General features: G+C 38.7%; 1 protein-coding gene across 2 annotated transcripts in view; it reads left to right on the forward strand.

Annotated features, from left to right (window-relative positions):
- Nucleotides 1–12656, forward strand: part of ATP6V0D2 (ATPase H+ transporting V0 subunit d2) — a 42399-nt gene extending 29743 nt beyond the window's left edge. Inside the window, exons 4-8 of one of the 2 annotated variants that reach the window (XM_029923950.1) lie at nt 1086–1165; nt 3091–3168; nt 9081–9257; nt 10426–10503; nt 12183–12656. In XM_029923950.1, coding sequence (XP_029779810.1) covers nt 1086–1165; nt 3091–3168; nt 9081–9257; nt 10426–10503; nt 12183–12344 — 575 coding nt within the window. In that variant the 3' untranslated portion in view covers nt 12345–12656. The remainder of the gene's footprint in view (nt 1–1085; nt 1166–3090; nt 3169–9080; nt 9258–10425; nt 10504–12182) is intronic. The other variant, XM_029923951.1, reaches the window with a different exon arrangement.
- The last annotated feature ends 401 nt before the right edge of the window (nt 12657–13057 follow it).

Below are 13057 nucleotides of genomic sequence, written 5' to 3' on the forward strand. Positions count from 1 at the left end.
TCAATTCATAGTTTTCTCCATGAATACAAAGTCATACGATACAGATTCATAGATGTGGAAGGGACATTAAGAGATCACCTAGTCCAGCTCCCTCATTTTTCAGATGACAACAAATGAAAGTAACCTTCCTGGAGTCACAGAACACCCATTTGTAGCCCAGTAGGAGCTGGGGCCATCTCCCAACCTCCACGCCTTTGTACTTTGTATCAGATCATAATAAATAAATGATAGAACTTGTCATTTTTTTTAAATTAATTTTCTAATTGGACTTATATAATTAGTTCCTTATCTTGTCATTTTAAGTTTCTTTCTAAATAAGGATGTGTACATATTTTTTTAAGAAGTTGAGGAATGCTCATTTTTCTGAGAGGCCTGTCAAATGACCTGAAGCAAGGAGGAAATAAATGCTAATTTCATTATAACGTAGCACTGATAATAGTTCTAGCATTCAAAATGCTAATGGGACAATTTTATATACATTATTTTTAGAAAACCTGGATAGTAGCAGTTCATAGCAATTCACTGTTGATCATTTGTCAAAATAGTTGCTGTTGAAAACAAATTTTAGAAAGACAAAAAATGGTGTCATTAAATGTGTGGCACTAAGGGAATGTGGTAGAAAGAGGGTAACTCTGTAATCATGGTGACTTGGGGCAATTCACTTCCTCTCAGTTTCCTCATTTTAAAAATAATAGTGTCTTAGTATAACAGAGTTTTGAAAACTAAATATGATACGGTTTTAGTACAGCTCAATGCTTAGCATATAGTAAGGTTGCAAATGATAAATATTACTATTAGATGATAGGTAGGTAACACTTCAAAAAGTAAGCCATAAAGTGAACAGGTCCAAGTGTTGTAAGGATTAAATACATGCAGTGTTAGTGAACAGCCTACACAGAGTAAATGCTTTATAACTAATCACTCTATCTCTCACCGTTACTGGTAGCTTTATCCAGTCTCTGGATTGCCACTCCACCGTGTCCTGATCAGGAGTGAGCACAGGGTGGTATGTTCAGGAAGTCTTTTCTATAGTTTATAATCATGATTTTGATAAATTTATTTTGTATGATAATTTCCACTTTCAGCTCCATTCTTTCAAGACTGCATGTCTGAAAATACCCTAGATGAGCTGAATATTGAATTACTGCGCAATAAACTGTACAAGGTAAGTGTCTCCCAAAATACTATGGTTTTCTTTATTACATAATACATCTTACCCAGAGTTCTTTACTAAAAGTTACTTTGCCCATTAGCCAACTTCTGTAATTATGAAGCTATACATGCTTGGAATACAGCTTTTACAGTCCTGGTCTTATAGTTCAATATATACATGTCAGCTTCCCCTGAAGCAGCAAGGTTCTTGAGAGGAAGTAACACACTCCATCTTTCTCTGTATTCCTAGCTCCTTGCCCTGAGTGCTTGGAACATATAAAAGGTAACACCTGGGTAGATGGACAGTAGGTGGCTGTATGCAACCAGCATACAGGGGTGCCTGGCTGACTCAGTTAGTAGAGCACCCAATTCTTGATCTCAGGGTTGCAGGTTCGAGCCCTATGTTGGATGTGGATATTACTTAAAAATAAAATCTTTATTAGGAGTGCCTGGGTGGCTCAGTCAGTTAAGTGCCCAACTTCAGGTCAGGTCATGATCTTGCAGTTCATGAGTTCAAGCCCCACATTTGGGCTCTGTGCTGACAGCTTGGAGCCTGGAAATTGCTTTGGATTCTGTGTTTCCCTCTCTCTCCCTCCCTCCCCCACTGACACTTTGTATCTCTGTCAAAAATAAATAAAATTTTTTTAAAAACTTTAAAAGGGGCACCTAGGGGGCTCAATCAGTTGAGCATCCAACTTCGGCTCAGGTTGTAATCTCATGGTTCATGAGTTTGAACCCCATGTTGGACTCTGTGCTGACAGCTCAGAGCCTGGAGCCTGCTTCAGATTCTGTATCTGCCTCTCTCTCTCTCTCTCTCTCTCTCTCTCTCTGCCCCTCTTCCATTCATTCTCCCTCTCAAAAATAAATTAAAAAAAAATTTTTTTAACTTAAAAGAAATAAAATATTAAAAAAAAAACCCAGCATATACAGTGAGCCTCATGTCATGTAGTATTCATCTCTATAGAGTCTTTGAGTTTTACAGTTACCCTGTTTACTGACATGTGTGCAACATACCAACATGACCAACTTGTGGACACTACAACATAGGCACCACCTTGCATAATCTGGCCAGCTATCTGTCTATGCTGCCGCCATTGAGTAGCTCTATGTCACACGCATTAAGCAAACTCTGTCCATTTACACTCATACAGCAGTAGCATCTTTGGACACTCTCACAGAGTAACCTAAGCAATATATACTGTCATGCCATTTATATAACTGGTTGTGCTAAAACCCATGGTCCTTTCAAAAGCATTGTGTTGAAGGCAATTTTCCTTTTTATAAAGAAACTTATGGACTTAGAGGAGCTATCTTTGAGATATAGCTAATAGAAGGCACTGTTTTAAGTAAATTATAGGCATTAATTCACTTAATCCACCCAGCAAAACTATATGCTATCCCCATTCTTCAGATGAGAAAATGTAGACATGGAGAGGTAAGATGTACTTGGCAGAAGTCAGTTAACTCACAAGTGATTGACTTGGGATTCAAACACAGTCAATCTAACTGTACAGTCCAGACTCTCCCTTTCCAACGTGTCCTCCATGTTCAAAGCCATCCCAAACATGTCTCCTGAGCCCCAAGAGAGATTAAGTGTCAGCACAGAACCAAATCTAGAATTATTTGTTGAGCCCATAAAAGAGTTTGACACTCTAATAAGAGTGCCAAACATTAATCATGTGAAATAAACCCAAGAACCATGCGACAAAAGTGCTTGTTAAGGAATCATAAGGTATAGTAAATACAATTGTGTCCTTTTTTAAAGCTGTGCAACATACTTCAATGTGAAAGTTTGTACCAAATTTTTAATAAAATATAGCCCCATGGGACAAGTAATTCAACCTCCATTAAAGTATTTAATAAACCATGAAAAGCTGATGTACAAATTTCCAAAGGAAAATATCTTCATTTTATTGTTTTATGATCTTTCTTTTGTAGTCTTACCTTGAGGCATTCTATAAATTCTGTAAGAATCATGGTGATGTCACAGCAGAAATCATGTGTCCCATTCTTGAGGTAAGAAAGTCCTTGAATTTCTTTATGCCAAATAATGTGCTTACACGCTTTTCACGTATATAGCCCTATTTATGTCTCTTTATCTTAGAAGCTCCTTTATCTAAAAACAAAATAAACAACATATTTTATCATATATATCACTTGATGCTTTCAGTTAAAAGTGGTATTTTCCAAGTTTTCTACATTGAGGAGTTATTTTGGAATTAGAAAAGAATAATGCTTATAAAAGTTTGGTCATGATTCATTTTGTTGTGGTATGAATAGATTATAATTAGTTAAAAATTTGGTATACTATGAGCAATTGGTGGAATATGAGTACTTGTAACAATCACTCATCCTCCCTCCAATGAGGGAGCACTGGAGACCTGGGGCCTTGCTCCTTATATAAATCCTAAAATGAAGGAAACTCAAAAAAATCCCTCGAGCGTTCCAGCTCTGGTTAGTAAGACTTTTAGGGTTAGGTAACTCACCGTTGGCCTGGTCACTTAATTATGTGTCAAATGCCACCACTGTTTTCTACTCTCTAATTGATGCTATAATCTTTTTAATTTCTCTTTATCATCACAGATTTCATCTGTGCTCAGAGGTCATCTTGTTGGCACATGCTGATCTCAGAGAGTCAGGCCAAAGATCAGAAGGATCTGGGAACATGCTAGGCATATTTTACACTGTTTCATATAGGTCTCTTTTGCTGACTTCACTTGAATAAAAAAATGGTGGAAGTTGGGGGAGGCAGATACCATTCTAGACTTAGAAAAGCCCTTTGCTTTGTCCTTTGAAACTAAGTTTTGTCTAAAGAATACCCTTAACCTTTAAATTATCTGTCACGGTGAGATTGGTAGGTAGATTAAATAGTTCAATAACTTCTGATGCTAAGAAAAGCCTGGCAAGAACTGCCCTATAGCAAAAAAAGGAAAAACACAAAGAACCTGAACAACTCCATCAGCAGGTATTTTAACCTAATGTTCTGAAACTGCATATGATAAAATTAGTTTTCCTCAAAACATTTAATCATTAAAAGTTTACAGTTAAATATACTTTGCTATCCCCTGTTGAAAGTCTTCAAGCGAAAGCAGTCCTTGAAGTAAAAATTTATCACTGGAGAACTCCAAAAAATCTCTTTTGCCTTTATCTATATTACACAGGAAGCGGGCACTGATAAATAAATAACATTTTTTGTATGGCATACTAAATGTCAGAAAGTGAGCGAGTCTCTCTCAGACATTCTGGTCACAGAATATAAGTAAACTGCTGGCCCTAAGAAGCATTCCCCTTTCTTGTCATAAATTTTTAACTACTAGCCACACTATAAGAAGCCACAGTACCCATGGCTCAAAAGTATAATTTCAACATGGCATAATTCCTGTGGTTTAGAAATAGCCTGTGTGCTTTATACCCACAAACGCTATGAAATAAGAGCTTTGGCAAAACACAACCTTTCAAGAGGTTACAATGACATTCTTAATAGTTAACATTTATTATGTGCCAGATACATCCTAAGTGCTTTATGTACATGAATCTACTTGGACTTCAAAACAGCACAACCACGAGATGGGAGTTTGGTGTCTATTTTTAAGAAAGGTAAAATGAGGCACAAAGAAGCTAGTAACTTGCCTGATGACACACACCTAATAAGTAGTAAAGTCAGAATTTGAACCCAGGTAGCCTCTGTGCTCAGCCACTATACGACCTCTACATTAAAGTCACCATTCACAATTCTTGTATAAAAGTAAGCACTGATTCATAAGCAAGATCACACGCATGTGTTATAAAAATAAAAAATATATAAGAATTATGTCTCTGTAATTCTCAGTAATGCAGAAGGGACAGCATAATATTGGAAGAATCCTGGTCAATGAAAAGATTTGATCAGACTACTATATAATACCCACTGTTCTCAGTATCCCTTTCCTATAGCCGTGATACTACCACATTAGATTAGGGTGTTTTTTTCAAGCTGCATTAAAAATAAAAGTCCACTTGGGGCACCTGGGTGGCTTAGTCAGATAAGTGTCTGCCTTCGGCTTAAGTTGTGATCTCGCAGTTTATGAGTTTGAGTCCCTTGTTAGTCTCTGTGTTGACAGCTCAGAGCCTGAAGCCTGCTTCAGATTCTGTCTCTCTCTCTCTCTCTGCCTTCCCCCTGCTTATGCACTGTCTCTCTCTCTCTGTCTTTCTCTGTGTGTCTCTCTCCCTCTCAAAAATAAATAAAAATTAAATTTAAAAAAATTAAAAATAAAAAAGCCCACTCAATTATCTTTATACATTACATTGAAGTATTAGTTACACAGCATGCACTTACAGTGTTTCTAATGATATGATCAGAAGAGATTTTTCAGATTTATGTAAATATATCAGATCATGTCATTATCTCTCATTTTATTTGTGCAACATTAGAGAACCTCCAGTTATCACCTCCTTCCATATATGTTTTTATTTAATCTCAGTTGACAGGAGACTGCAAAAGACTCAATATGGTAAAAGAGAGCATTAACCTGGACTTGCATGCAGGTTTGACCTAATTACAAGATTGTGACATCCTATGAAAAAAAAAAAGAAACTGACTTAAGTTCAAGGGAAATGCACTGCAATGTACTGTTTGCCTTTATGCCTTTTATTATTTGTCTTTGCTCTCCTGACAATCTATATGTTTAATGAAACAGTAAAAACAAGCACAGATGAATAAGTTCGTCGCGTCTTCCCTGGTTAGCACACATGCTAATGAGGCTGGGCTTGATTCCAGTTCACTCTCTTCCATTGTCGTTGACTCTTCCACCCACAAGGTGTTCCTTTCCTGGGATAATGAACCAGCAAAAATGTGCGATCAACCCAACTCTATCATGTGCAAGTGATAATGACTTTGAATAAGTCAACGGTACACTTTTATTTTTTGTAACAACAACAAAAAATAAGTTATGGTTTTAAAATGAATGAGCACAAGGGAGGGTGAAAGGACAAAGGACACCTGGCATCTTCTATGCCACACAGGATGCCAGCCCGCTATAAGTGACAGAGAGGGCGCAAGTGAAATCTGATACCACCCCATTTACCCTTCCGTAATCAAATGTTGTGTCGAACCAGCTGCTTAAGGATGGTCAAACACAGGATAGTCTTTTACAATTTCAAGATTATAGTCCTTTTCACTAAGAATACACACACTCACACACCGAGCCTCTAGACCAGAAAAGGGTACTAAGGTAATATACAGACTATTATAATAAAAGGGAAATCAAAATATAATAAGGAGCCAAAGGAAATCATATCCAATTGGGGAGGATATAGAAGGGCTTTTTGTAAAAAAAAAAAAAAAAGCCATTTAATGGGACCCTCCCAATGTATGTAAGATTTCAATGTGGAGAGTTCTGGAATGAAGTACACACATTGGAGGCAGAGGGAAGAAGTATTTACAAGAACAAGAAGTTGGAACGTGTGTGGTATTTCAGAAAACCTGTTGTATCAACCCACGTCCTCTCTTGGCATGGCCCGTGAAGCCTCTCCTGATCTCTTCCCAACTACCTGTCCAGCCTTCTTCCTCAACTGCTTTCCGGTGCTTGAGCCAGCCCTTCCTCCACAGGGCCATGTTCTAACTTCACGCAGCTTCCCTGCCCAACGGCCTCGGCTGCCAGGCATGCCTGCGTGCCACCATTCCACCCTACTTCTCTCCTGAAAACCCTAACATCTTATACAGCAATGCGCGTCAATTATTTCTCAGTAAAAGTGGAAGAAAAAAGTGCATAAAACTAACAGCTTAGAACTAGGAAGCTCCTTAAAGGGCATGTGGGGCAGCCAGCTCTATTGTTGCTCCTCCTGCTCTAATTTTTATTTCAAGGTTTCTTATTGCAATGAAATCTCCCTCTTGCATTTCTTCCCCTGTCCCTGGAAGGTCTAAAATTACTGATAGGACTGGTTACATTCAGTAGCCAGAGGCAATTGCCTTTGCTTCCAAAGGAGGCCGTCCCCTGCTTCTGGGTCACCCACGCTTTCCCTGGGATCAATCAAAAGGATCAGAAGGAACTAACACTCACTCTCCTGATAGGAAACACATGTTCTAACAGACGAGTTCCAGCAAAATCTGTTGCAAGCCTGGATTCGAATTAGTCAGACGTAAGCTGATCAAAAGCTATTGCAAAGCAATTTATTTCAGCTATTAGGTTCCTACAAATAACCTTAGAATCCTGTTAAAATGTAAGCCCTGGCTCAATAGGGCTGGATTATGGCCCAAGACTCTGCATTTCTTTCTTTTCTTTTTAATTTTTAAAGTTTATTCATTATTGAGAGAGAGACAGAACATGAGCTGGAGAGGGGCAGAGAGGGAGGGAGACACAGACTCCAAAGCAGGCTCCAGGCTCTGAGCTTTCAGCACAGAGCCAAACATGGGGCTCAGACTAATGAACAGTGAGATCATGACCCGAGCCCAAGTCAGACACTCAACTGCCTGAGCCACCCAGGCACCCCAAGACTCTGTATTTCTAACAAGCTTTCAGGTGACATCAAAGCTTCTGATCCATGAAACACACCTTGAATAGCAACATTGTAGAGGATATTGGAGAAATTTGAAAATAGGACAATCACAGACCATTCTGTTGGATTCAGTAGACAGGTATGATCTTCCTATGTGTCAGGCACTGGATATTAAAAATAAAAAATAAACAAGAGCAAAACGATTTCCCTCAAAGATTTTACAGTGGAGTAAGGAGAGAAAGAATTTTCAAATTTTAAAAGAATGTAAGTGCAGGGTACTTCAGGAATATAGAGAAGAGTTTTGTAGCTTGAGGACACTATAATAAACTCCCAGATAGGCAGAGGATCCCAGGAAGGAAAGACTGAGATGGAATGATCAGAGGAGGTAGGAGAACCAAGAGACAGAAGAAACATGGAGACCAAAGGAATAGTGAGAAATTCAAGAAAAACAGAGCGGTTAGAGGAAATAGGCCTGACATGGAGCTGTTTGCTCAGTTGCCTCGTGGTGCTGAGCACCAAGGCATGGCATGAGCATATGTGACCCAACTGAAACATCATGCGGTCAACCCCTATCATCTAACAAGTGAGGTAACCGAGGCTCAAGAGAAAGGTAGCTTGTCCTGGGCCACATAATTCTTAGCTACCGAGTTAGATTTATTGATGTCTGACCTAGGACTTTAAAGAAGAAAACCAAAACTATTAAAGTACAAACAAATGGTGGGAAACCTGGGTGGCTCATCGGTTAAGCATATGACTCGTGATTTCAGCTCAGGTCATGATCTCACTGTGCATGAAATCAAGCCCCATATCTGGCTCTGCACTGACAGCACTGAGCCTGCTTGAGATTCTCTCTCCCTCCTTCTCTCTCTGCCTCTCCATTGTTCAAATCTCTCTCTCCCTCTCTGTCTCATTTTCTCTCTCTCACAAAATAAATAAAACATTTTTTAAAAGTATAAACATGGCAAGTAGCATAAAGTTTCATTATGTAAAAAAATCCTACTGACATCAATAACCAGAAAGAGATGTTAATATTTATGACGTGCACTTTTTGCTCCAAACACCCGCCAGGCACTTCCACTTACGTTATCTTGTCCGGTCCCTGAACAGACCCCAACAAGTAGGTATTCTTCCCATTTTTATGGAAGAGACATTTTAGACTCTAGTGGCCTATGTGACAGAGACACACAAGTAACTAATTGGAGAGTGCCTAGGGTCTAAAGTTTAGTGGGGTTTCAAGAGTCCTAACCCATTATCACTAAGTGAGCCTTCTTCAGCAAGCAAAATTACTCCATTGACACTAACAGAACATTAATAACACATACTTGTGTTAAAATTAGACATAAATCCAGAAAAGAGAGCAAATCACTCTGGAAATGAATTTGTTTTCTCGGGGTTCTGCTTATATCAGTTAGTACATGGTTAGATCTCACTGATTCTATGTCTTGCAAATTCAGTTTGAGGCCGACAGACGTGCTTTTATCATCACTCTTAACTCCTTTGGCACTGAACTGAGCAAAGAGGACCGGGAGACCCTCTACCCGACCTGTGGCAAGCTGTATCCTGAGGGGCTTCGCCTGTTGGCTCAAGCAGAAGACTTTGATCAGATGAGGAGAGTAGCAGACCATTATGGAGTACGTGACCACACCAGGGACCTGAAAGCCTCATGCTATTTCATCACGTGTACTTGAGAAGTCCACACATCAAATCTACACATCTTATCTAAAGCAGTTAAAATGTTTGTAAGGTAGAAAGCAGTGTCATTCTGTCACTGTGTCTCCCAAAGAAATACCTGAAATTTCTAACCCATACTGGTGTTTGGCTTTTTTTTTTTTTTTTTTTTTTTTTGAGGTTCTTGCCAAGCAAGTACTTGTTTAAATCTCCAAGGAGCAGCCATTTGAGCACTTTGTTTGAAGTGCTTGATAAAGCAAGTTCCCCAAGGGACTGGTGCAATGTTTCTGGATCTGTGATCTCATGTCAAAGTTATATAAAATAGCCTGACCCAGTAGTCCTTTCAAGTGCCCACTGGGGAAATGGGCTTAGGTACAGAATGTCTACTGAAGTACAAGGGACAGTATGGACATATCGGTTTATACCATTCCCTTTAATCAGGGGCCAGAAATAGTCACTGGAAGGAAGGCTTCTATGCCCTGCCCTTACTCCACATCCAGATTCTAAACCTCATCCCTGGATTCCATTCCTTCTGACTTACAGTAAATGACGTCCTCCAGGTTACTTTTCCAGAACCCGAATGACACTCTTATCTCTTCCTATGGGTTTCTGAAGTCTTCCAGAAAAGAGAAGTCAGTAAACTGCATAAACCTTTGTAGTATCTCATGTCATTGCAAGAAGTGAGCATAATATTAAATTTTGAGCTTTTCCCCATACCCATTCCTTCCACCCCTGGAGCTCCATGTGAGGTTTATCAACCACCATGTCAAAGAACCCATTAACCCATGGTGGTTAAACCACAAGCATTCATTTAGCCTCTATCATGTGCCCAACTAGCCCTATGAACTGAATGTAGCAAACAGCTCATATAACATACATTGAGAGTCCAGTTGCTTTTGCCTCTTTCCCTAAGGCCTGAATAAGTCAATAGGCTAGAATTCCATCCACACTTTTTATCCAGATATTTTGGTATTTTTCAGGAGGCCAAACAACCTATAAAAAACCATTCAGTCCTTCTGGATAGATTTTTTTTATAACAGATACATCTTTTTTTATTTTCCCAGGAAAATATCCTGATAATATATTTATACGAAATGAGAATTCATTTTAAGTGGTCTTTTTGGTTTTTAGGTATACAAGCCTTTGTTTGATGCTGTGGGTGGTGGCAGTGGAGGAAAGACATTGGAGGATGTGTTTTATGAGCGTGAGGTACGATATAAATGAAAATGCTGTTGATTTATGTTCTCTTACTCTGAGTTTTAGATGTTTTCTTACTCTGGATTTTCTTTGTGTGTGTGGGGGGGGGGCTTTTTACAGTTGATCAGTTCAACTGATTAAGCACGTTGACAATTTGACAGCCAAATGGGTATTAGTACTTCACCCAGGGGTTTTCACATGATAGCTTCCTATGGAATTGTCCTACTCAGAAACACATAGTGTGCATAGTGATGCTCTGGAAAGAATGCAACAATTCCAGAATTCACCAAAGAATCAGAGCGAGGACTTTCCCATGATCACATATTGACTATCTTCATGCTGTACACTCTGTTAAGGGCATCTTACTTTCTGATCCATCCCTTCCTCAACAAGGAGTTGTCTATGGTTATAATATAGCTTATGGATACAACTGTAACACAAATTATATGTATGGAGATCCATCCAGAGAGTCTAGATGTTTCTCTTTCCCTAAAAAGCAGAAGAGCACTTAATTCATTCAGAGTCAATTCCTGAGCTACTGAGCCATTTGACAAAAGGGCTTTTTTCTTTTGAGGGGGATGATACGGTTCCTCAAATCTAGAATCTTTCTAGTGTATTCTACTCATTTCTGTAAAACCACTGCCTCTTCCTTTTTAATTGATTGAGAACTCTGAAATTTATCCAAATTATAGAGTGAGACTGGCTCCAGAAAGCAGTATGGCAACCTTCCTGTAGATCTTACTCTACACATTGTCCAACAGCTCTCTACCGCCTGTCACAGGAAAAAAGTAAAAAACAATGCAAGTTACCCCATATATTAGGGATATTTTTAAATTCCACACTATTACACAACTGCTTCAAAGAAAGCTGTTAAGAAAGCTGCCCTTGGCAGGAAAAATAAGTGTCTGTTCCTGAAAGCAAGGACCTCCACTTCCTGAGTACTTAGTTTGAGGTTTTCAGAGCTGCACGAGGAACTCAGTACCTCTCATCCTTTTTTCAAAATGGGAAAGAATAAAAGAATTATTCCATTCCAGACTTTACCCTAGTTAAACAAATTTTTTTTGAAAATTTTCTTTTACTGATCTATCCTCTGCAGAAAAAACAAAAACAAAAAACAATTCAACCATATGTCAGATTGCTACTAGGCATCTTAAGAAAGTTCATAATGTCACCCATTCTAAATCCCAGGGGCCTGTGACATTGTTCTGGAGGAGAGTTAGACAGTCTACAAACCTTTTTAAAATGTTCAAAGTTGTGACCAAGGAAAAATAGTTTACCTAAATGAAACAACCCCGCCAGCTAGAAGCCAACTATATTACTGTAAAGTTCCACACATACATACATACATGGACAGACACCAAGACTTTCCTTATCTTTATGGTAGCAGCACTGCTAACATTTGGAGTTTGTCTTGTGATTCTAGAACTTACTTTCTTTTATTTGTTTGTTTTTATAAACCTACCTTTTCTAAGCTATTATTACCTATCTTTACCTGTAGAGGGACACTAATGCTCCGGTTAGAACTTGATGGCTTTGTTACTGTTTTCCTCTATTTGACCCATTTTGGACATTCCTATTTAAATATGAATAAGCACCATACAAACACAAGCCAGTCATTAGCTTAATATTACTGCATAAATATAGTATGCTCCTGAGAAGTGATGGTCTGTGGTTTTGTTTTCTCTCCTCAGGTACAAATGAACGTGCTCGCATTCAACAGACAATTCCACTATGGCGTGTTTTACGCATACACAAAGCTGAAGGAACAAGAAATGAGAAATATCGTGTGGATAGCAGAATGCATTTCACAAAGACATCGAACTAAAATTAACAGTTACATTCCAATTTTATAACCCAGTGAGGGACCTCAAATGTAGGAAATCTTACATATTAAGATGTTCTGAGGAAAATAAAAAGAATCATGTTATATTATCTGGATTACACAAAAATAATCTACACCATTGTGGACCCACTAGAAACATAGTAAATCAACCCTGAAACAGTGTTTCTTTTTTTCTCAGCAGCCTTAAATTTTGTTTCCCCATTATGTCTCACCTTTTTACCAGACTTTAGACATTAATCCTAATCGACCTATGGTATTTATCCTATTCTTGTTTGATTGTATTAACAATCAGATCTAATTAAAGTATTTTACTCTTGCTTTCCTATGCTTTTCCACAGGCCCAAATACTGTCCGTTTTTCTTTTTCCTTCCCTATGTCCACAAAAATCCAGGGCTATATGAGGCCAACATGGACCACATATGATGAGAATATTGTATTGTTTTTTTCTAATACACTTTTACCTGGTTGTCTTGGGAAAGCTACACAATTCTGAATCATATTCCATATTAGATGTGAAGGGCCAAACTAACGCCATGACAGGCTTCAGATAAGCCTCAGAAACTAGAAGGCCTAAGTTACTGTTTTCCCAGGAGTGATTCAACAGGGCAGAAAGAAAAAAAAACGACCCACACCCACCTATTGTCCTAGCGAGCACCACCCCTAGCCTGGGCCAATCATAAGACCCCAGAAAGATACCTGACATTCCTGCTACTTTTTAGGCCC

This window comes from Suricata suricatta, chromosome 15, assembly GCF_006229205.1.
Source record: "Suricata suricatta isolate VVHF042 chromosome 15, meerkat_22Aug2017_6uvM2_HiC, whole genome shotgun sequence".
NCBI lineage: Eukaryota > Metazoa > Chordata > Mammalia > Carnivora > Herpestidae > Suricata > Suricata suricatta.